The sequence below is a fragment of the Oncorhynchus tshawytscha genome, unplaced genomic scaffold (genome assembly GCF_018296145.1).
Source record: "Oncorhynchus tshawytscha isolate Ot180627B unplaced genomic scaffold, Otsh_v2.0 Un_contig_15264_pilon_pilon, whole genome shotgun sequence".
NCBI classification, from domain to species: Eukaryota; Metazoa; Chordata; class Actinopteri; order Salmoniformes; family Salmonidae; genus Oncorhynchus; species Oncorhynchus tshawytscha.
In genome coordinates this window covers 50,063-75,248 of record NW_024608866.1, presented here as the reverse complement: position 1 = coordinate 75,248, position 25,186 = coordinate 50,063, and the positions used below count along the sequence as shown (strand labels likewise).

At 41.9% G+C, this 25,186-nt stretch overlaps 1 protein-coding gene across 1 annotated transcript in view; it reads left to right on the top strand.

Annotated features, from left to right (window-relative positions):
- Positions 1–25,186, top strand: part of LOC121843907 (dolichyl-diphosphooligosaccharide--protein glycosyltransferase subunit STT3B-like) — a gene marked incomplete at its 5' end in the record, with an annotated part of 33,741 nt that extends 8,555 nt beyond the window's left edge. Inside the window, 6 exons of the mRNA XM_042313777.1 lie at positions 8,215–8,402; positions 16,635–16,806; positions 18,681–18,854; positions 19,952–20,065; positions 23,277–23,486; positions 25,060–25,186. Coding sequence (XP_042169711.1) covers positions 8,215–8,402; positions 16,635–16,806; positions 18,681–18,854; positions 19,952–20,065; positions 23,277–23,486; positions 25,060–25,143 — 942 coding nt within the window. The remainder of the gene's footprint in view (positions 1–8,214; positions 8,403–16,634; positions 16,807–18,680; positions 18,855–19,951; positions 20,066–23,276; positions 23,487–25,059) is intronic.

The window sequence follows — 25,186 nt, the reverse complement described above, 5'->3', positions numbered from 1 at the left end:
AGTGTACAGTTCAGTATAGTCAGTATTCAGTATACAGTTTAGTATATTCAGTATTCAGTATACAGTTTGGTATCGTCAGTATTCAGTGTATAGTTCAGTATAGTCAGTATTCAGTATACAGTTTAGTATATTCAGTATTCAGTATATAGTTCAGTATAGTCAGTGTTCAGTATACAGTTCAGTATAGTCAGTATTCAGTATACAGTTCAGTATAGTCTGTGTTCAGTATCCAGTTCAGTATAGTCAGTATTCAGTATACAGTTCAGTATAGTCAGTATTCAGTATACAGTTCAGTATAGTCAGTATTCAGTATACAGTTCAGTATAGTCAGTATTCAGTATACAGTTCAATATAGTCAGTATACAGTTCAGTATAGTCAGTATTCAGTATACAGTTCAGTATAGTCAGTATCCAGTTCAGTATAGTCAGTATTCAGTATACAGTTCAGTATAGTCAGTATCCAGTTCAGTATAGTCAGTATTCAGTATACAGTTCAGTATAGTCAGTATCCAGTTCAGTATAGTCAGTATTCAGTATACAGTTCAGTATAGTCAGTATTCAGTATACAGTTCAGTATAGTCAGTATTCAGTTCAGTATAGTCAGTATCCAGTTCAGTATAGTCAGTATTCAGTATACAGTTCAGTATAGTCAGTATCCAGTTCAGTATAGTCAGTATTCAGTATACAGTTCAGTATAGTCAGTATTCAGTATACAGTTCAGTATAGTCAGTATCCAGTTCAGTATAGTCAGTATTCAGTATACAGTTCAGTATAGTCAGTATTCAGTATACAGTTCAGTATAGTCAGTATTCAGTATACAGTTCAGTATATTCAGTATTCAGGATATAGTTCAGTATACTGTAAAGTGTCGGTCCCATGTTTCATAAACTGAAATAACAGATCCCAGAAATGTAAGGTACCAAAGCTCTGACTACTGCAGTGCAACATAGTGCACTACAGTAGATAAGGATTGGAAGATACTAAAGCTCTGGCCAAAAGAAGTGGACTTCAGATGTACCTAAGGAGGCAAAGATAACTGAACTAAATGACTATCGCCCTACAGCACTCACTTCTGTCACCATGAAGAGAGAGACTATTCAAGGATCATTTCACTTCCACCTTACCTGACACTCTAGACCCCGTTCAATTTGCTTACCGCCCCAATAGATCCGTGCGTGCTCAGCCCCCTCCTGTACTCCCTGTTCACCCACGACTGCGTGGCCACGCACGCCTCCAACTCAAATCATCAAGTTTGCAGACGACACAACAGTAGTGCGCTTGATTACCAACAACGACGAGACGGCCTACAGGGAGGAGGTGAGGGCACTCAGAGTGTGGTGGCAGGAAAATAACCTCTCACTCAATGTCAACAAAACAAAGGAGATGATGGTGGACTTCAGGAAACAGCAGAGGGAACACCCCCCTATCCACATTAATGGGACAGTAGTGGAGAGGGTGGAAAGCTTCAAGTTCTTCGGGGTACACATCACAGACAAACTGAAGGCGCAGCCTCGCCTCTTCAACCTCAGGGGGCTGAAGAAATTCGGCTTGTCACCAATAAACACTCACAAACTTTTTCTGATGCACAATTGAGAGCATCCTGTTGGGCTGCATCACCGCCTGGTACGGCAACTTCACCGCCCATAACCGTAAGGCTCTCCAGAGGGTAGTGAGGTCTGCACAACGCATCACAGGGGGCAAACTACCTGCCCTCCAGGACACCTACACCACCCGATGTCACAGGAAGGCCATAAAGATCATCAAGGACAACAACCACCCGAGTCACTGCCTGTTCACCCCGCTATCATCCAGAAGGCGAGGTCAGTACAGGTGCATCAAAACTGGGACCGAGAGACTGAAAAACAGCTTCTATCTCAAGGCCATCAGACTGTTAAATGTCCATCACTAGCCGGCTTCCACCCGGTTACTCAACTCTGCACCTTAGAGGCTGCTGCCCCATATACATAGACATGGAATCACTGGCCACTTTAAATAATGGAACACTGGTCACTTTAATAATGGAACACTGGTCACTTTAATAATGGAACACTGGTCACTTTAATAATGGAACACTAGTCACCTTAATAATGGAATCACTGGTCACTTTAATAATGGAACACTGGTCACTTTAATAATGGAATCACTGGTCACTTTAATAATGGAACACTGGTCACTTTAATAATGGAATCACTGGTCACTTTAAATAATGGAACACTGGTCACTTTAATAATGGAACACTGGTCACTTTAATAATGGAACACTGGTCACTTTAATAATGGAATCACTGGTCACTTTAATAATGGAACACTGGTCACTTTAATAATGGAATCACTGGTCACTTTAAATAATGGAACACTGGTCACTTTAATAATGGAACACTGGTCACTTTAATAATGGAACACTGGTCACTTTAATAATGGAATCACTGGTCACTTTAATAATGGAACACTGGTCACTTTAATAATGGAATCACTGGCCACTTTAAATAATGGAACACTAGTCATTATGTATATACTGTATTCTATTCTACTGTATTTACTAACTAGTCACCTTAATAATGTTTACATACTGCTGTACTCATCTCATATGTAAATACTGTATTCTATTCTACTGTATTTACTAACTAGTCACCTTAATAATGTTTACATACTGCTGTACTCATCTCATCTGTATATACTGTATTCTATTCTACTGTATTTACTAACTAGTCACCTTAATAATGTTTACATACTGCTGTACTCATCTCATCTGTATATGCTGTATTCTATTCTACTGTATTTACTAACTAGTCACCTTAATAATGTTTACATACTGCTGTACTCATCTCATCTGTATATACTGTATTCTATTCTACTGTATTTACTAACTAGTCACTTTAATAATGTTTACATACTGCTGTACTCATCTCATCTGTATATACTGTATTCTATTCTACTGTATTTACTAACTAGTCACCTTAATAATGTTTACATACTGCTGTACTCATCTCATATGTATATACTGTATTCTATTCTGTATTTACTAACTAGTCACCTTAATAATGTTTACATACTGCTGTACTCATCTCATCTGTATATACTGTATTCTATTCTACTGTATTTACTAACTAGTCACCTTAATAATGTTTACATACTGCTGTACTCATCTCATCTGTATATACTGTATTCTATTCTACTGTATTTACTAACTAGTCACTTTAATAATGTTTACATACTGCTGTACTCATCTCATATGTATATACTGTATTCTATTCTACTGTATTTACTAACTAGTCACCTTAATAATGTTTACATACTGCTGTCCTCATCTCATCTGTATATACTGTATTCTATTCTACTGTATTTACTAACTAGTCACCTTAATAATGTTTACATACTGCTGTACTCATCTCATCTGTATATACTGTATTCTATTCTACTGTATTTACTAACTAGTCACCTTAATAATGTTTACATACTGCTGTACTCATCTCATCTGTATATACTGTATTCTATTCTACTGTATTTACTAACTAGTCACCTTAATAATGTTTACATACTGCTGTCCTCATCTCATCTGTATATACTGTATTCTATTCTACTGTATTTACTAACTAGTCACCTTAATAATGTTTACATACTGCTGTACTCATCTCATCTGTATATACTGTATTCTATTCTACTGTATTTACTAACTAGTCACCTTAATAATGTTTACATACTGTTAATAATTTACTAAACTCATATGTATACACTGTATTCTATTCTACTGTATTTTAGTCTATGCCACTCTGACATTGCTCAATCTAATATTTATATATTTCTTAATTCCATTCTTTTACTTTTAGATGTGTGTATTGTTGTGAATTGTTAGATATTACTGCACTGTTGGAGCCTGGAACACAAGCATTTAGTTAGATATTACTGCACTGTTGGAGCCTGGAACACAAGCATTTAGTTAGATATTACTGCACTGTTGGAGCCTGGAACACAAGCATTTAGTTAGATACTACTGCACTGTTGGAGCCTGGAACACAAGCATTTAGTTAGATATTACTGCACTGTTGGAGCCTGGAACACAAGCATTTAGTTAGATACTACTGCACTGTTGGAGAATGGAACACAAGCATTTAGTTAGATATTACTGCACTGTTGGAGCCTGGAACACAAGCATTTAGTTAGATACTACTGCACTGTTGGAGCCTGGAACACAAGCATTTAGTTAGATACTACTGTACTGTTGGAGCTAGGAACACAAGCATTTAGTTAGATACTACTGTACTGTTGGAGCCTGGAACACAAGCATTTAGTTAGATACTACTGTACTGTTGGAGCCTGGAACACAAGCATTTAGTTAGATACTACTGCACTGTTGGAGCTAGGAACACAAGCATTTAGTTAGATACTACTGTACTGTTGGAGCCTGGAACACAAGCATTTAGTTAGATACTAGTGCACTGTTGGAGCTAGGAACACAAGCATTTAGTTAGATACTACTGTACTGTTGGAGCTAGGAATACAAGCATTTAGTTAGATACTACTGTACTGTTGGAGCTAGGAACACAAGCATTTAGTTAGATACTACTGCACTGTTGGAGCCTGGAACACAAGCATTTAGTTAGATACTACTGCACTGTTGGAGCCTGGAACACAAGCATTTAGTTAGATATTACTGCACTGTTGGAGCCTGGAACACAAGCATTTAGTTAGATACTACTGCACTGTTGGAGAATGGAACACAAGCATTTAGTTAGATATTACTGCACTGTTGGAGCCTGGAACACAAGCATTTAGTTAGATATTACTGCACTGTTGGAGCCTGGAACACAAGCATTTAGTTAGATACTACTGCACTGTTGGAGCCTGGAACAAAAGCATTTAGTTAGATATTACTGCACTGCTGGAGCCTGGAACACAAGCATTTAGTTAGATACTACTGCACTGTTGGAGCCTGGAACACAAGCATTTAGTTAGATACTACTGCACTGTTGGAGCCTGGAACACAAGCATTTAGTTAGATACTACTGCACTGTTGGAGCCTGGAACACAAGCATTTAGTTAGATACTACTGCACTGTTGGAGCCTGGAACACAAGCATTTAGTTAGATATTACTGCACTGTTGGAGCCTGGAACACAAGCATTTAGTTAGTTACTACTGCACTGTTGGAGCCTGGAACACAAGCATTTAGTTAGATACTACTGCACTGTTGGAGCCTGGAACACAAGCATTTAGTTAGATACTACTGCACTGTTGGAGAATGGAACATAAGCATTTAGTTCGATATTACTGCACTGTTGGAGCCTGGAACACAAGCATTTAGTTAGATATTACTGCACTGTTGGAGCCTGGAACACAAGCATTTAGTTAGATACTACTGCACTGTTGGAGCCTGGAACACAAGCATTTAGTTAGATACTACTGCACTGTTGGAGCCTGGAACACAAGCATTTAGTTAGATACTACTGTACTGTTGGAGCCTGGAACACAAGCATTTAGTTAGATACTACTGCACTGTTGGAGCCTGGAACACAAGCATTTAGTTAGATACTACTGCACTGTTGGAGAATGGAACACAAGCATTTAGTTAGATATTACTGCACTGTTGGAGCCTGGAACACAAGCATTTAGTTAGATATTACTGCACTGTTGGAGCCTGGAACACAAGCATTTAGTTAGATACTACTGCACTGTTGGAGCCTGGAACACAAGCATTTAGTTAGATATTACTGCACTGTTGGAGCCTGGAACACAAGCATTTAGTTAGATACTACTGCACTGTTGGAGAATGGAACACAAGCATTTAGTTAGATATTACTGCACTGTTGGAGCCTGGAACACAAGCATTTAGTTAGATACTACTGCACTGTTGGAGCCTGGAACACAAGCATTTAGTTAGATATTACTGCACTGCTGGAGCCTGGAACACAAGCATTTAGTTAGATACTACTGCACTGTTGGAGCCTGGAACACAAGCATTTAGTTAGATACTACTGCACTGTTGGACCCTGGAACACAAGCATTTAGTTAGATACTACTGCACTGTTGGAGCCTGGAACACAAGCATTTAGTTAGATATTACTGCACTGTTGGAGCCTGGAACACAAGCATTTAGTTAGATACTACTGCACTGTTGGAGCCTGGAACACAAGCATTTAGTTAGATATTACTGCACTGTTGGAGCCTGGAACACAAGCATTTAGTTAGATACTACTGCACTGTTGGAGAATGGAACACAAGCATTTAGTTAGATATTACTGCACTGTTGGAGCCTGGAACACAAGCATTTAGTTAGATATTACTGCACTGTTGGAGCCTGGAACACAAGCATTTAGTTAGATACTACTACACTGTTGGAGCCTGGAACACAAGCGTTTAGTTAGATACTACTGCACTGTTGGAGCCTGGAACACAAGCATTTAGTTAGATACTACTGCACTGTTGGAGCCTGGAACACAAGCATTTAGTTAGATACTACTGCACTGTTGGAGCCTGGAACACAAGCATTTAGTTAGATACTACTGCACTGTTGGAGCCTGGAACACAAGCATTTAGTTAGATATTTAGTTAAATCTGTTAAATATGGACCAATAACATCTGATAAATATGGACCAATACCATCTGTTAAATATGGACCAATAACATCTGATAAATATGGACCAATAACATCTGTTAAATATGGACCAATAACACCTGTTAAATATGGACCAATAACATCTGTTAAATATGGACCAATAACATCTGTTAAATATGGACCAATAACATCTGATAAATATGGACCAATAACATCTGTTAAATATGGACCAATAACATCTGTTAAATATGGACCAATTACATCTGTTAAATATGGACCAATTACATCTGTTAAATATGGACCAATTACATCTGTTAAATATGGACCAATTACATCTGTTAAATATGGACCAATTACATCTGTTAAATATGGACCAATAACATCTGTTAAATATGGACCAATAACATCTGATAAATATGTGTATGGACCAATAACATCTGTTAAATATGGACCAATAACATCTGTTAAATATGGACCAATAACATCTGTTAAATATGGACCAATTACATCTGTTAAATATGGACCAATAACATCTGGTAAATATGGACCAATAACATCTGGTAAATATGGACCAATTACATCTGTTAAATATGGACCAATAACATCTGTTAAATATGTGTATGGACCAATAACACCTGTTAAATATGGACCAATAACATCTGTTAAATATGGACCAATAACATCTGATAAATATGGACCAATAACATCTGATAAATATGTGTATGGACCAATAACATCTGATAAATATGGACCAATAACATCTGTTAAATATGGACCAATAACACCTGATAAATATGGACCAATAACATCTGATAAATATGTGTATGGACCAATAACATCTGATAAATATGGACCAATAACATCTGTTAAATATGGACCAATAACACCTGATAAATATGGACCAATTACATCTGTTAAATATGGACCAATAACACCTGATAAATATGGACCAATAACATCTGTTAAATATGGACCAATAACACCTGATAAATATGGACCAATAACACCTGATAAATATGGACCAATTACATCTGTTAAATATGGACCAATAACACCTGATAAATATGGACCAATAACATCTGATAAATATGGACCAATAACATCTGTTAAATATGGACCAATAACATCTGATAAATATGGACCAATAACATCTGATAAATATGGACCAATAACATCTGTTAAATATGGACCAATAACATCTGTTAAATATGGACCAATAACACCTGTTAAATATGGACCAATAACATCTGATAAATATGGACCAATAACATCTGATAAATATGGACCAATAACATCTGATAAATATGGACCAATAACATCTGATAAATATGGACCAATAACATCTGATAAATATGGACCAGTACAATTTGTTTTGGTTTAAAGTACATAACTGGTTTAGATTTTGGTAACTCATTTCTTTGTCGAGACAGTTGATGAGGATCTCATATTGGTATTAGAGCTGTTGACATTTTCCTAACGTGAAGTAAACTGATACCATATCTATTAGATGTGTCTTCCCACAAACTGATTGTCTATATGTTTTTGGTGTCACTGCATATGAAAAGAGGGATTTGCAGTTCTGATATTTGACTGAACGTACCATATTAGCAGGGTTTTTAGTGATGTGTGACTGATATCTGTGAGTTCCTGTCTCCCTCTGCAGGCAGGGAAGGTCCGTAAGCACGTCTCAGAGCAGGAGAAGACAGAGGAAGGTCTGGGGCCCAACATTAAGAGTATCGTCACCATGTTGATGTTGATGCTGCTGATGATGTTCGCTGTCCACTGCACCTGGGTTACTAGTAACGCCTACTCCAGCCCTAGTGTGGTGCTGGCCTCTTATAACAACGATGGGTAAGACCACACACACACATACACACACATATACACACACACACACATATACACACACTCTCTTCAGTTGATTAGTTTCCTCTGGAACTGTCATTTCCTAATGTGTCTCTTTCTCTCTGTTTCTCTCTCTCTAGTTTCTCTCTCTAGTTGTTTCTCTCTCTCTGTTTCTCTCTCTCTGTTTCTCTCTCTCTGTTTCTCTCTCTAGTTGTTTCTCTCTCTCTGTTTCTCTCTCTCTGTTTCTCTCTCTAGTTGTTTCTCTCTCTCTAGTTGTTTCTCTCTCTGTTTCTCTCTCTCTGTTTCTCTCTCTCTGTTTCTCTCTCTGTGTTTCTCTCTCTCTGTTTCTCTCTCTAGTTGTTTCTCTCTCTCTGTTTCTCTCTCTAGTTGTTTCTCTCTCTCTGTTTCTCTCTCTCTGTTTCTCTCTCTAGTTGTTTCTCTCTCTCTGTTTCTCTCTCTAGTTGTTTCTCTCTCTCTGTTTCTCTCTCTCTGTTTCTCTCTCTAGTTGTTTCTCTCTCTCTGTTTCTCTCTCTAGTTGTTTCTCTCTCTCTGTTTCTCTCTCTAGTTGTTTCTCTCTCTGTTTCTCTCTCTCTGTTTCTCTCTCTCTCTCTCTGTTTCTCTCTCTAGTTGTTTCTCTCTCTGTTTCTCTCTCTAGTTGTTTCTCTCTCTCTCTCTAGTTGTTTCTCTCTCTCTGTTTCTCTCTCTCTTGTTTCTCTCTCTAGTTGTTTCTCTCTCTGTTTCTCTCTCTAGTTGTTTCTCTCTCTCTGTTTCTCTCTCTGTTTCTCTCTCTAGTTGTTTCTCTCTCTTGTTTCTCTCTCTAGTTGTTTCTCTCTCTAGTTGTTTCTCTCTCTCTGTTTCTCTCTCTCTGTTTCTCTCTCTTGTTTCTCTCTCTAGTTGTTTCTCTCTCTCTGTTTCTCTCTCTAGTTGTTTCTCTCTCTGTTTCTCTCTCTCTGTTTCTCTCTCTGTTGTTTCTCTCTAGTTGTTTCTCTCTCTAGTTGTTTCTCTCTCTCTGTTTCTCTCTCTGTTGTTTCTCTCTGTTTCTCTCTCTAGTTGTTTCTCTCTCTCTGTTTCTCTCTCTAGTTGTTTCTCTCTCTAGTTGTTTCTCTCTCTAGTTGTTTCTCTCTCTGTTTCTCTCTCTAGTTGTTTCTCTCTCTAGTTTTTCTCTAGTTGTTTCTCTCTCTCTGTTTCTCTCTCTAGTTGTTTCTCTCTCTGTTTCTCTCTCTCGTTGTTTCTCTCTCTCTGTTTCTCTCTCTAGTTGTTTCTCTCTCTAGTTGTTTCTCTCTCTAGTTGTTTCTCTCTCTAGTTGTTTCTCTCTCTCTGTTTCTCTCTAGTTGTTTCTCTCTCTCTGTTTCTCTCTCTAGTTGTTTCTCTCTCTAGTTGTTTCTCTCTCTGTTTCTCTCTCTCTGTTTCTCTCTCTAGTTGTTTCTCTCTCTAGTTGTTTCTCTCTCTGTTTCTCTCTCTAGTTGTTTCTCTCTCTGTTTCTCTCTCTCTGTTTCTCTCTCTAGTTGTTTCTCTCTCTGTTTCTCTCTCTAGTTGTTTCTCTCTCTCTGTTTCTCTCTCTGTTTCTCTCTCTAGTTGTTTCTCTCTCTAGTTGTTTCTCTCTCTGTTTTTCTCTCTCTCTCTGTTTCTCTCTCTAGTTGTTTCTCTCTCTAGTTGTTTCTCTCTCTAGTTGTTTCTCTCTCTAGTTGTTTCTCTCTCTAGTTGTTTCTCTCTCTAGTTGTTTCTCTCTCTCTTGTTTCTCTCTCTAGTTGTTTCTCTCTCTGTTTCTCTCTCTAGTTGTTTCTCTCTCTCTGTTTCTCTCTCTAGTTGTTTCTCTCTCTCTTTCTCTCTCTGTTTCTCTCTCTGTTTTTCTCTCTCTAGTTGTTTCTCTCTCTCTGTTTCTCTCTCTAGTTGTTTCTCTCTCTAGTTGTTTCTTCTCTTGTTTCTCTCTCTAGTTTTTCTCTCTCTGTTTCTCTCTCTAGTTGTTTCTCTCTCTCTGTTTCTCTCTCTAGTTGTTTCTCTCTCTCTGTTTCTCTCTCTGTTTCTCTCTCTGTTTCTCTCTCTAGTTGTTTCTCTCTCTCTGTTTCTCTCTCTAGTTGTTTCTCTCTCTCTGTTTCTCTCTCTAGTTGTTTCTCTCTCTCCGTTTCTCTCTCTAGTTGTTTCTCTCTCTCTTTTCTCTCTCTAGTTGTTTCTCTCTCTGTTTCTCTCTCTAGTTGTTTCTCTCTCTCTGTTTCTCTCTCTAGTTGTTTCTCTCTCTCTCTCTCTTGTTTCTCTCTCTCTTTCTGTTTTCTCTCTCTGTTTTTCTCTCTAGTTGTTTCTCTCTCTCTGAGTTGTTTCTCTCTCTCTGTTTCTCTCTCTAGTTGTTTCTCTCTCTAGTTTTTCTCTCTCTGTTTCTCTCTCTAGTTGTTTCTCTCTCTGTTTCTCTCTCTAGTTGTTTCTCTCTCTCTGTTTCTCTCTCTAGTTGTTTCTCTCTCTGTTTCTCTCTCTGTTGTTTCTCTCTCTGTTGTCTCTCTCTAGTTGTTTCTCTCTCTGTTTCTCTCTCTGTTGTTTCTCTCTCTCTCTCTAGTTGTTTCTCTCTCTAGTTGTTTCTCTCTCTAGTTGTTTCTCTCTGTTTCTCTCTCTCTGTTTCTCTCTCTGTTTTCTCTCTCTAGTTGTTTCTCTCTCTCTGTTTCTCTCTCTAGTTTCTCTCTCTCTGTTTCTCTCTCTAGTTGTTTCTCTCTCTGTTTCTCTCTCTCTAGTTGTTTCTCTCTCTCTGTTTCTCTCTCTAGTTGTTTCTCTCTCTGTTTCTCTCTCTAGTTGTTTCTCTCTCTCTGTTTCTCTCTCTCTGTTTCTCTCTCTAGTTGTTTCTCTCTCTGTTTCTCTCTCTCTGTTTCTCTCTCTAGTTGTTTCTCTCTCTGTTTCTCTCTCTAGTTGTTTCTCTCTCTCTGTTTCTCTCTCTAGTTGTTTCTCTCTCTCTGTTTCTCTCTCTAGTTGTTTCTCTCTCTCTCTCTGTTTCTCTCTCTGTTTCTCTCTCTAGTTTCTCTCTCTGTTTCTCTCTCTAGTTGTTTCTCTCTCTCTGTTTCTCTCTCTAGTTGTTTCTCTCTCTGTTTCTCTCTCTCTGTTGTTTCTCTCTCTAGTTGTTTCTCTCTCTCTCTGTTTTTCTCTCTCTAGTTGTTTCTCTCTCTCTCTCTAGTTGTTTCTCTCTCTGTTTCTCTCTCTAGTTGTTTCTCTCTCTCTAGTTGTTTCTCTCTCTAGTTGTTTCTCTCTCTCCGTTTCTCTCTCTAGTTGTTTCTCTCTCTAGTTGTTTCTCTCTCCGTTTCTCTCTCTAGTTGTTTCTCTCTCTAGTTGTTTCTCTCTCTAGTTGTTTCTCTCTCTGTTTCTCTCTCTAGTTGTTTCTCTCTCTAGTTGTTTCTCTCTCTAGTTGTTTCTCTCTCTGTTTCTCTCTCTAGTTGTTTCTCTCTCTGTTTCTCTCTCTAGTTGTTTCTCTCTCTCTGTTTCTCTCTCTAGTTGTTTCTCTCTCTCTGTTTCTCTCTCTGTTTCTCTCTCTGTTTCTCTCTCTAGTTGTTTCTCTCTCTAGTTGTTTCTCTCTCTGTTTCTCTCTCTAGTTGTTTCTCTCTCTGTTTCTCTCTCTCTGTTTCTCTCTCTGTTTCTCTCTCTGTTTCTCTCTCTAGTTGTTTCTCTCTCTAGTTGTTTCTCTCTCTGTTTCTCTCTCTAGTTGTTTCTCTCTCTGTTTCTCTCTCTAGTTGTTTCTCTCTCTCTGTTTCTCTCTCTCTCTCTGTTTCTCTCTCTGTTTCTCTCTCTAGTTGTTTCTCTCTCTGTTTCTCTCTCTAGTTGTTTCTCTCTCTGTTTCTCTCTCTAGTTGTTTCTCTCTCTGTTTCTCTCTCTAGTTGTTTCTCTCTCTGTTTCTCTCTCTAGTTGTTTCTCTCTCTCTGTTTCTCTCTCTAGTTGTTTCTCTCTCTCTGTTTCTCTCTCTAGTTTTTCTCTCTCTCTGTTTCTCTCTCTAGTTGTTTCTCTCTCTCTGTTTCTCTCTCTAGTTGTTTCTCTCTCTAGTTGTTTCTCTCTCTGTTTCTCTCTCTAGTTGTTTCTCTCTCTCTGTTTCTCTCTCTCTGTTTCTCTCTCTAGTTGTTTCTCTCTCTCTGTTTCTCTCTCTGTTTCTCTCTCTGTTTCTCTCTCTAGTTGTTTCTCTCTCTCTGTTTCTCTCTCTAGTTGTTTCTCTCTCTCTGTTTCTCTCTCTCTGTTTCTCTCTCTAGTTGTTTCTCTCTCTACTTGTTTCTCTCTCTAGTTGTTTCTCTCTCTGTTTCTCTCTCTGTTTCTCTCTCTAGTTGTTTCTCTCTCTAGTTGTTTCTCTCTCTGTTTCTCTCTCTAGTTGTTTCTCTCTCTAGTTGTTTCTCTCTCTGTTTCTCTCTCTAGTTGTTTCTCTCTCTAGTTGTTTCTCTCTCTCTGTTTCTCTCTCTAGTTGTTTCTCTCTCTCTGTTTCTCTCTCTAGTTGTTTCTCTCTCTCTGTTTCTCTCTCTGTTTCTCTCTCTAGTTGTTTCTCTCTCTAGTTGTTTCTCTCTCTAGTTGTTTCTCTCTCTAGTTGTTTCTCTCTCTCTGTTTCTCTCTCTAGTTGTTTCTCTCTCTCTGTTTCTCTCTCTAGTTGTTTCTCTCTCTGTTTCTCTCTCTAGTTGTTTCTCTCTCTGTTTCTCTCTCTAGTTGTTTCTCTCTCTGTTTCTCTCTCTAGTTGTTTCTCTCTCTGTTTCTCTCTCTAGTTGTTTCTCTCTCTCTGTTTCTCTCTCTAGTTGTTTCTCTCTCTGTTTCTCTCTCTAGTTGTTTCTCTCTCTGTTTCTCTCTCTAGTTGTTTCTCTCTCTCTGTTTCTCTCTCTAGTTGTTTCTCTCTCTCTGTTTCTCTCTCTCTGTTTCTCTCTCTAGTTGTTTCTCTCTCTCTGTTTCTCTCTCTAGTTGTTTCTCTCTCTCTGTTTCTCTCTCTAGTTGTTTCTCTCTCTAGTTGTTTCTCTCTCTAGTTGTTTCTCTCTCTGTTTCTCTCTCTAGTTTCTCTCTCTCTGTTTCTCTCTCTAGTTGTTTCTCTCTCTCTGTTTCTCTCTCTAGTTGTTTCTCTCTCTGTTTCTCTCTCTCTCTGTTTCTCTCTCTCTGTTTCTCTCTCTAGTTGTTTCTCTCTCTAGTTGTTTCTCTCTCTCTGTTTCTCTCTCTCTGTTTCTCTCTCTAGTTGTTTCTCTCTCTCTGTTTCTCTCTCTCTGTTTCTCTCTCTCTGTTTATCTCTCTAGTTGTTTCTCTCTCTCTGTTTCTCTCTGTTGTTTCTCTCTCTTGTTTCTCTCTCTGTTTCTCTCTCTAGTTGTTTCTCTCTCTAGTTGTTTCTCTCTCTAGTTGTTTCTCTCTCTGTTTCTCTCTTTCTGTTTCTCTCTAGTTGTTTCTCTCTCTAGTTTCTCTCTCTGTTGTTTCTCTCTCTGTTTCTCTCTCTAGTTGTTTCTCTCTCTAGTTGTTTCTCTCTCTCTTGTTTCTCTCTCTAGTTGTTTCTCTCTCTTGTTTCTCTCTCTAGTTGTTTCTCTCTTGTTTCTCTCTCTGTTTCTCTCTAGTTGTTTCTCTCTCTCTGTTTCTCTCTCTAGTTGTTTCTCTCTCTAGTTGTTTCTCTCTCTCTGTTTCTCTCTCTAGTTGTTTCTCTCTCTCTGTTTCTCTCTCTAGTTGTTTCTCTCTCTAGTTGTCTCTCTCTCTAGTTGTTTCTCTCTCTGTTTCTCTCTCTAGTTGTTTCTCTCTGTTTCTCTCTCTAGTTGTTTCTCTCTCTGTTTTTCTCTCTCTAGTTGTTTCTCTCTCTAGTTGTTTCTCTCTCTAGTTTCTCTCTCTAGTTGTTTCTCTCTCTCTGTTTCTCTCTCTCTGTTTCTCTCTCTGTTTCTCTCTCTAGTTGTTTCTCTCTCTGTTTCTCTCTCTAGTTGTTTCTCTCTCTCTGTTTCTCTCTCTAGTTGTTTCTCTCTCTAGTTGTTTCTCTCTCTAGTTGTTTCTCTCTCTAGTTGTTTCTCTCTCTCTGTTTCTCTCTAGTTGTTTCTCTCTCTCTGTTTCTCTCTCTAGTTGTTTCTCTCTCTAGTTGTTTCTCTCTCTGTTTCTCTCTCTCTGTTTCTCTCTCTAGTTGTTTCTCTCTCTCTGTTTCTCTCTCTAGTTGTTTCTCTCTCTGTTTCTCTCTCTCTCTGTTTCTCTCTCTCTGTTTCTCTCTCTAGTTGTTTCTCTCTCTAGTTGTTTCTCTCTCTCTGTTTCTCTCTCTCTGTTTCTCTCTCTCTGTTTCTCTCTCTAGTTGTTTCTCTCTCTCTGTTTCTCTCTCTAGTTGTTTCTCTCTCTAGTTGTTTCTCTCTCTAGTTGTTTCTCTCTCTCTGTTTCTCTCTCTAGTTGTTTCTCTCTCTAGTTGTTTCTCTCTCTCTGTTTCTCTCTCTCTGTTTCTCTCTCTAGTTGTTTCTCTCTCTCTGTTTCTCTCTCTAGTTGTTTCTCTCTCTCTGTTTCTCTCTCTAGTTGTTTCTCTCTCTAGTTGTTTCTCTCTCTAGTTGTTTCTCTCTCTCTGTTTCTCTCTCTAGTTGTTTCTCTCTCTGTTTCTCTCTCTAGTTGTTTCTCTCTCTAGTTGTTTCTCTCTCTAGTTGTTTCTCTCTCTAGTTGTTTCTCTCTCTAGTTGTTTCTCTCTCTAGTTGTTTCTCTCTCTCTGTTTCTCTCTCTAGTTGTTTCTCTCTCTGTTTCTCTCTCTGTTTCTCTCTCTCTGTTTCTCTCTCTAGTTGTTTCTCTCTCTGTTTCTCTCTCTAGTTGTTTCTCTCTCTAGTTGTTTCTCTCTCTCTGTTTCTCTCTCTAGTTGTTTCTCTCTCTGTTTCTCTCTCTAGTTGTTTCTCTCTCTGTTTCTCTCTCTAGTTGTTTCTCTCTCTCTGTTTCTCTCTCTAGTTGTTTCTCTCTCTGTTTCTCTCTCTAGTTGTTTCTCTCTCTAGTTGTTTCTCTCTCTCTGTTTCTCTCTCTAGTTGTTTCTCTCTCTAGTTGTTTCTCTCTCTAGTTGTTTCTCTCTCTGTTTCAATTCAATTCAATTCAATTCAAGGGCTTTATTGGCATGGGAAACATGTGTTAACATTGCCAAAGCAAGTGAGGTAGACAACATACAAAGTGAATATATAAAGTGAAAAACAACAAAAATTAACAGTAAACATTACACATACAGAAGTTTCAAAACAGTAAAGACATTACAAATGTCATATTATATATATATATACAGTGTTCTAACAATGTACAAATGGCTAAAGGACACAAGATAAAATAAATAAGCATAAATATGGGTTGTATTTACAATGGTGTTTGTTCTTCACTGGTTGCCCTTTTCTCGTGGCAACAGGTCACAAATCTTGCTGCTGTGATGGCACACTGTGGAATTTCACCCAGTAGATATGGGAGTTTTTCAAAATTGGATTTGTTTTCAAATTCTTTGTGGATCTGTGTAATCTGAGGGAAATATGTCTCTCTAATATGGTCATACATTGGGCAGGAGGTTAGGAAGTGCAGTTTCTCTCTCTAGTTGTTTCTCTCTCTAGTTGTTTCTCTTTCTCTGTTTCTCTCTCTAGTTGTTTCTCTCTCTCTGTTTCTCTCTCTAGTTGTTTCTCTTTCTCTGTTTCTCTCTCTAGTTGTTTCTCTCTCTAGTTGTTTCTCTCTCTGTTTCTCTCTCTAGTTGTTTCTCTCTCTAGTTGTTTCTCTTTCTCTGTTTCTCTCTCTAGTTGTTTCTTCTCTTTCTCTCTCTAGTTGTTTCTCTCTCTCTCTGTTTCTTTCTCTCTGTTTCTCTGTTTCTCTCTCTGTTTCTCTCTGTTTCTCTCTCTCTGTTTCTCTCTTTCTCTCTGTTTCTCTCTCTGTTTCTCTCTCTGTTTTTCTCTCTCTGTTTCTCTTCTCTGTTTCTCTCTCTGTTTCTCTCTCTCTGTTTCTCTCTCTGTTTCTCTCTAGTTGTTTCTCTGTTTCTCTCTCTCTTTTCTCTGTTTCTCTCTCTGTTTCTCTCTCTTTCTCTCTCTCTGTTTCTCTCTCTCTGTTTCTCTCTCTAGTTGTTTCTCTCTCTCTGTTTCTCTCTCTCTGTTTCTCTCTCTAGTTGTTTCTCTCTCTAGTTGTTTCTCTCTCTCTGTTTCTCTCTCTCTGTTTCTCTCTCTGTTTCTCTCTCTCTGTTTCTCTCTCTCTCACCAAACCACAGAAGAAGATAAGAAGCTTTATGGAATGGCTAGGAACTTGTAAACAATGACCCATTCCTTAATAAATGAGTTCTCTCTGTGTTTCTCTCCACTCTTCTCTACCCAGGTCGAGGAATATTCTAGATGATTTCCGCGAGGCCTACTATTGGCTAAGGCAGAACACAGAGGAGCAGGCCAGAGTGATGTCGTGGTGGGACTATGGCTATCAGATAGCAGGGATGGCCAATCGGACCACACTAGTGGACAACAACACCTGGAACAACAGTCATATAGCACTGGTAAAGACTCATACCCTCATGTGATGTCGGAATATGAAGGGAGCTGTTGTCACTTCTCAAGGGGAAGACAAGGTCGGGGATTCGATCTTGCAACGGCCGTTCTGCCCCTGAACAAGGCAGTTAACCCACTGTTCCCCTGAACAAGGCAGTTAACCCACTGTTCCCCTGAACAAGGCAGTTAACCCACTGTTCCCCTGAACAAGGCAGTTAACCCACTGTTCCCCTGAACAAGGCAGTTAACCCACTGTTCCCCTGAACAAGGCAGTTAACCCACTGTTCCCCTGAACAAGGCAGTTAACCCCACTGTTCCCCTGAACAAGGCAGTTAACCCACTGTTCCCCTGAACAAGGCAGTTAACCCCACTGTTCCCTGAACAAGGCAGTTAACCCCACTGTTCCCCTGAACAAGGCAGTTAACCCCACTGTTCCCCTGAACAAGGCAGTTAACCCCACTGTTCCCCTGAACAAGGCAGTTAACCCACTGTTCCCCTGAACAAGGCAGTTAACCCCACTGTTCCCCTGAACAAGGCAGTTAACCCCACTGTTCCTAGGCCGTCATGGAAAATAAGAATTTGTTCTTAACTGACTTGCCTAGTTAAATACATAATGTGTGTTGGACTGGGATGTGTCCTCCATAGACTCCTGGTATGTCTGCATCCCAACACAGGGACATTGTGTTCTGGAACGGTTGCTTGTATAAAATACCAGTTGTGTAAACAATATGACCTCCCACTATATAAAGGACATGGAAACATTTATTCTTTGTGTTCCTCCCTGTGAAATCACAGAGAGAGCGAGATTTCCCCTGTAGCTGCTTGGATTGATCTCCCAGCAAATATTGGATCTTGATCAGTCAGTGCATAAAGTGCATTTCGCATTAGTTTCACATTCGATCAATCAATCAAAACAGTAAATGTTTTAATGAATCTAAAATGTAATCAATTTCACATGGCTCTTAAATATCAACATAGTTTTTTAGGAGGCAAAAGAAGAATGTGTCTCTGGCACCACCATGTGGACGTGTGTTATTCATCCTCTCCCTCAACCTCCTCTCTCTGTCTCTCCCCCCCCTCCTCTCTCTCTCCCCCCTCCTCTCCCTCCCTCGCTCCCTCTCCCTCAACCTCCTCTCTCTGTCTCTCGCTCCCCCCTCTCCCCCCCCCTCTCTCTCTCCCCCTCCTCTCTCTCTCTCCCCCTCCTCTCCCTCCCTCGCTCTCTCTCCCTCAACCTCCTCTCTCTCTCTCTCCCCCTCCTCTCCCTCCCTCCCTCGCTCTCTCTCCCTCACCCTCCTCTCTCTCACTCTCTCCCCCTCCTCTCTCTCTCACTCTCTCTCCCCACCCTCTCTCTCTCCCCCTCCTCTCTCTGTCTCTCGCTCCCCCCTCTCTCTCTCTCCCCCCTCTCTCTCTCTCTCCCCCTCCTCTCTCTCACTCTCGCTCTCTCTCCCTCAACCTCCTCTCTCTCTCTCTCCCCCTCCTCTCTCTCTCTCACTCTCGCTCTCTCCCTCCCCCTCTCTCTCTCTCTCCCCCTCCTCTCCCTCCCTCGCTCTCTCTCCCTCACCCTCCTCTCTCTCTCTCTCCCCCTCCTCTCTCTCTCGCTCTCTCTCCCTCACCCTCTTCTCTCTCTCTCCCCCTCCTCTCTCTCGCTCTCTCTCCCTCACCCTCTTCTCTCTCTCTCCCCCTCCTCTCTTTCTCTCTCTCTCTCCCCCTCCTCTCTCTTTCTCTCTGTCTCTCTCTCCCTCCCCTCTTCCTCTCTCTCTCTCTTTCTCTATCCCCCTCTTCTCTCTCTCTCTCCCCATCATCTCTGTCTCTCTCTCTCCCCCTCCTCTCTGTCTCTCTCTCCCTCCTCCTCCTCTCTCTGTCTCTGTCTCTGTGTGTTCAGGTGGGCAAGGCCATGTCGTCCAATGAGAGTGCAGCGTATGAGATCATGAGGTCTTTGGACGTGGACTATGTGCTTATTATCTTCGGTGGCGTGATTGGCTACTCTGGTGATGACATCAACAAGTTCCTGTGGATGGTGCGGATCGCAGAGGGAGAGCATCCCAAAGAGATCAGGGTGAGGAAGACCTTAGTGTCGTGGTGAGGTGATGCTTCCACTGTTAGCTACAGAAGGAGAGCATCCCAAAGAGATCAGGGTGAGGAAGACCTTAGTGTCGTGGTGAGGTGATGCTTCCACTGTTAGCTACAGAAGGAGAGCATCCCAAAGAGATCAGGGTGAGGAAGACCTTAGTGTCGTGGTGAGGTGATGCTTCCACTGTTAGCTACAGAAGGAGAGCATCCCAAAGAGATCAGGGTGAGGAAGACCTTAGTGTCGTGGTGAGGTGATGCTTCCACTGTTAGCTACAGAAGGAGAGCATCCCAAAGAGATCAGGGTGAAAGACAGCAGCCTTTAAACCATCATGTTTTTAAAAAACACAAGTATTGGTGAGCTGTAACTACCACTGTGAGCTATATAAGGATCGCAGAGTGAGGTAAACTGTGAGCTATATAAGGATCACAGAGTGAGGTAAACTGTGAGCTATATAAGGATCGCAGAGTGAGGTAAACTGTGAGCTATATAAGGATCGCAGAGTGAGGTAAACTGTGAGCTATATAAGGATCGCAGGGTGAGGTAAACTGTGGGCTATATAAGGATCGCAGAGTGAGGTAAACTGTGGGCTATATAAGGATCGCAGAGTGAGGTAAACTGTGAGCTATATAAGGATCGCAGAGTGAGGTAAACTGTGGGCTATATAAGGATCGCAGAGTGAGGTAAACTGTGGGCTATATAAGGATCGCAGAGTGAGGTAAACTGTGAGCTATATAAGGATCGCAGAGTGAGGTAAACTGTGAGCTATATAAGGATCGCAGAGTGAGGTAAACTGTGAGCTATATAAGGATCGCAGAGTGAGGTAAACTGTGGGCTATATAAGGATCGCAGAGTGAGGTAAACTGTGGGCTATATAAGGATCGCAGAGTGAGGTAAACTGTGGGCTATATAAGGATCGCAGAGTGAGGTAAACTGTGGGGTACTAAACTGTCTGTCTGTCCCCTCCTCAGGATGAGAGTACTAAACTGTCTGTCTGTCCCCTCCTCAGGATGAGAGTACTAAACTGTCTGTCTGTCCCCTCCTCAGGATGAGAGTACTAAACTGTCTGTCTGTCCCCTCCTCAGGAGAGTGACTACTTCACCCCCCAGGGAGAGTTTAGGGTGGACAAAGCGGGGTCTCCCATCCTGCTCAACTGTCTGATGTATAAGATGTCGTACTACCGCTTTGGAGAGATGCAGGTTAGAGATGTTCAACTCTTCCGTATCAACCCCTCTCCCATCACGTAATATCAGTTCCTCTGTATGTGTGCACTTACAAACCACCCTGAACTGGAGAACCTGGAACTGCCTGGAACCTGGACTGTGACCTAATGCATCCATGTACTGTCACTTCACAGAGATGTCAAGCCCTGACACAGCACCTCTAGTTTACTGTCACAGAGATGTCAAGCCCTGACACAGCACCTCTAGTTTACTGTCACAGAGATGTCAAGCCCTGACACAGCATCTCTAGTTTACTGTCACAGAGATGTCAAGCCCTGACACAGCACCTCTAGTTTACTGTCACAGAGATGTCAAGCCCTGACACAGCATCTCTAGTTTACTGTCACAGAGATGTCAAGCCCTGACACAGCATCTCTAGTTTACTGTCACAGAGATGTCAAGCCCTGACACAGCACCTCTAGTTTACTGTCACAGAGATGTCAAGCCTGACACAGCACCTCTAGTTTACTGTCACAGGGATGTCAAGCCCTGACACGGCACCTCTAGTTTACTGTCAAACACTCACACCCTCTGTCCGTCTCTCTAGTTTACTGTCAAACACTCACACCCCCTGTCCGTCTCTCTAGTTTAATGTCAAACACTCATACCACCTGTCCGTCTCTCTAGTTTACTGTCAAACACTCACACCCCCTGTCCGTCTCTCTAGTTTACTGTCAAACACTCACACCGCCTGTCCGTCTCTCTAGTTTACTGTCAAACACTCACACCACCTGTCCGTCTCTCTAGTTTACTGTCAAACACTCACACCACCTGTCCGTCTCTCTAGTTTACTGTCAAACACTCACACCCCCTGTCCGTCTCTCTAGTTTACTGTCAAACACTCACACCACCTGTCCGTCTCTCTAGTTTACTGTCAAACACTCACACCCCCTGTCCGTCTCTCTAGTTTACTGTCAAACACTCATACCGCCTGTCCGTCTCTCTAGTTTACTGTCAAACACTCACACCACCTGTCCGTCTCTCTAGTTTACTGTCAAACACTCACACCACCTGTCCGTCTCTCTAGTTTACTGTCAAACACTCACACCCCCTGTCCGTCTCTCTAGTTTACTGTCAAACACTCACACCACCTGTCCGTCTCTCTAGTTTACTGTCAAACACTCACACCACCTGTCCGTCTCTCTAGTTTACTGTCAAACACTCATACCGCCTGTCCGTCTCTCTAGTTTACTGTCAAACACTCACACCACCTGTCCGTCTCTCTAGTTTACTGTCAAACACTCCCACCACCTGTCCGTCTCCCTAGTTTACTGTCAAACACTCACACCCCCTGTCCGTCTCTCTAGTTTACTGTCAAACACTCACACCACCTGTCCGTCTCTCTAGTTTACTGTCAAACACTCACACCGCCTGTCCGTCCCTCTAGTTTACTGTCAAACACTCCCACCCCCTGTCCGTCTCTCTAGTTTACTGTCAAACACTCACACCACCTGTCCGTCTCTCTAGTTTACTGTCAAACACTCACACCACCTGTCCGTCTCTCTAGTTTACTGTCAAACACTCACACCACCTGTCCGTCTCTCTAGTTTACTGTCAAACACTCACACCACCTGTCCGTCTCTCTAGTTTACTGTCAAACACTCACACCCCCTGTCCGTCTCTCTAGTTTACTGTCAAACACTCACACCACCTGTCCGTCCCTCTAGTTTACTGTCAAACACTCACACCACCTGTCCGTCTCTCTAGTTTACTGTCAAACACTCACACCACCTGTCCGTCTCTCTAGTTTACTGTCAAACACTCCCACCACCTGTCCGTCTCTCTAGTTTACTGTCAAACACTCACACCCCCTGTCCGTCTCTCTAGTTTACTGTCAAACACTCACACCCCCTGTCCGTCTCTCTAGTTTACTGTCAAACACTCACACCGCCTGTCCGTCTCTCTAGTTTACTGTCAAACACTCACACCCCCTGTCCGTCTCTCTAGTTTACTGTCAAACACTCATACCCCCTGTCCGTCTCTCTAGTTTACTGTCAAACACTCACACCCCCTGTCCGTCTCTCTAGTTTACTGTCAAACACTCCCACCCCCTGTCCGTCTCTCTAGTTTACTGTCAAACACTCACACCCCCTGTCCGTCTCTCTAGTTTACTGTCAAACACTCACACCACCTGTCCGTCTCCCTAGTTTACTGTCAAACACTCACACCACCTGTCCGTCTCTCTAGTTTACTGTCAAACACTCACACCACCTGTCCGTCTCTCTAGTTTACTGTCAAACACTCACACCCCCTGTCCGTCTCTCTAGTTTACTGTCAAACACTCACACCACCTGTCCGTCTCTCTAGTTTACTGTCAAACACTCACACCACCTGTCCGTCTCTCTAGTTTACTGTCAAACACTCACACCACCTGTCCGTCTCTCTAGTTTACTGTCAAACACTCATACCGCCTGTCCGTCCCTCTAGTTTACTGTCAAACACTCACCCCCTGTCCGTCTCTCTAGTTTACTGTCAAACACTCACACCCCCCTGTCCGTCTCTCTAGTTTACTGTCAAACACTCACACCCCTGTCCGTCTCTCTAGTTTACTGTCAAACACTCACACCCCCTGTCCGTCTCTCTAGTTTACTGTCAAACACTCATACCCCCTGTCCGTCTCTCTAGTTTACTGTCAAACACTCACACCACCTGTCCGTCTCTCTAGTTTACTGTCAAACACTCACACCCCTGTCCGTCTCTCTAGTTTACTGTCAAACACTCACACCACCTGTCCGTCTCTCTAGTTTACTGTCAAACACTCACACCACCTGTCCGTCTCTCTAGTTTACTGTCAAACACTCACACCACCTGTCCGTCTCTCTAGTTTACTGTCAAACACTCATACCGCCTGTCTGTCCCTCTAGTTTACTGTCAAACACTCACACCCCCTGTCCGTCTCTCTAGTTTACTGTCAAACACTCACACCCCCTGTCCGTCTCTCTAGTTTACTGTCAAACACTCACACCGCCTGTCCGTCTCTCTAGTTTACTGTCAAACACTCACACCCCCTGTCCGTCTCTCTAGTTTACTGTCAAACACTCACACCCCCTGTCCGTCTCTCTAGTTTACTGTCAAACACTCATACCCCCTGTCCGTCTCTCTAGTTTACTGTCAAACACTCACACCACCTGTCCGTCTCTCTAGTTTACTGTCAAACACTCACACCCCCTGTCCGTCTCTCCTCCAGTTGGACTTCCGAACGCCGCCAGGTTTCGACCGGACGCGTAACACTGAGATCGGTAACAAGGACATCAAGCTGAAACACCTGGAGGAGGCGTTCACCTCAGAACACTGGCTGGTCCGGATCTACAAGGTCAAGAAGGAGGAGAACAGGGACCCCCTGGTGCACAGCCCCCGCAGCAGCAGCAGCAGCAGACAAAAGTACACCTCTAAAAAGGTACAGGATCATCCACACTTCTCTCTTCTCTAATGGAGAGCTCTGGTGAATGATACAGGATCATCCACACTTCTCTCTTCTCTAATGGAGAGCTCTGGTGAATGATACAGGATCATCCACGCTTCTCTCTTCTCTAATGGAGAGCTCTGGTGAATGATACAGGATCATCCACGCTTCTCTCTTCTCTAATGGAGAGCTCTGTTGAATGATTCTACTGTCCCTGTCCAGAATCAACTACCCCCTCCCTTCATCCTTGTCCAGAATCAATTACCCCCTCCCTTCATCCTTGTCCAGAATCAACTACCCCCTCCCATCATCCTTGTCCAGAATCAATTACCCCTCCCTTCATCCTTGTCCAGAATCAATTCCCCCTCCCTTCATCCTTGTCCAGAATCAATTACCCCTCCCTTCATCCTTGTCCAGAATCAATTACCCCCTCCCTTCATCCTTGTCCAGAACAATTACCCCCCTTCATCCTTGTCCAGAATCAATTACCCCCTCCCTTCATCCTTGTCCAGAACAATTACCCCCCCCTTCATCCTTGTCCAGAATCAATTACCCCCCTTCATCTTTGTCCAGAATCAATTACCCCCTCCCTTCATCCTTGTCCAGAATCAATTACCTCCCTCCCTTCATCCTTGTCCAGAATCAATTACCGCCTCCCTTCATCCTTGTCCTTGTCCAGAATCAACTACCCCCTCCCTTCATCCTTGTCCTTATCCAGAATCAATTACCCCCTCCCTTCATCCTTGTCCTTATCCAGAATCAATTACCCCCTCCCTTCATCCTTGTCCAGAATCAATTACTCCCTCCCTTCATCCTTGTACCCTTGATCATGTATAAAACACGAGGCTAAAATTCCATCTAACCTATCAGACTGCTAAATGCCTAGGGTTAACCTATCAGAGTGCTAAATGCCTAGGGTTAACCTATCAGAGTGCTAAATGTCTAGGATTAACCTATCAACCTATCGGAGTGCTAAATGCCTGAGGTTAACCTATCAAAGTGCCAAATGCCTAGGGTTAACCTATCAGAGTGCTAAATGTCTAGGGTTAACCTATCAGAGTGCTAAATGCCTAGGGTTAACCTATTAGAGTGCTAAATGCCCAGGGTTAACCTATTAGAGTGCTAAATGCCCAGGGTTAACCTATCAGAGTGCTAAATGCCTAGGGTTAACCTATTAGAGTGCTAAATGCCCAGGGTTAACCTATTAGAGTGCTAAATGCCTAGGGTTAACCTATCAGAGTGCTAAATGCCTAGGGTTAACCTATTAGAGTGCTAAATGCCCAGGGTTAACCTATTAGTGTGCTAAATGCCCAGGGTTAACCTATTAGAGTGCTAAATGCCCAGGGTTAACCTATCAGAGTGCTAAATGCCTAGGGTTAACCTATTAGAGTGCTAAATGCCCAGGGTTAACCTATTAGAGTGCTAAATGCCCAGGGTTAACCTATTAGAGTGCTAAATGCCCAGGGTTAACCTATCAGAGTGCTAAATGCCCAGGGTTTGAGGGATATAGGTTTTCTGGACTGATCTACTGTCTCATCTAAATGTTATTATGATTTCATTTCTTCAGACGGCGAAGAGGAAGCGTGGTCATGTGAAGAACAAACTTGCCCTCAAGAAAGGCAAGAAACTGAACAACAAGAAATCAGTTTAACCATAAAAAACGACCACAAAGGCACTATGAGGGAGAGAGAGGG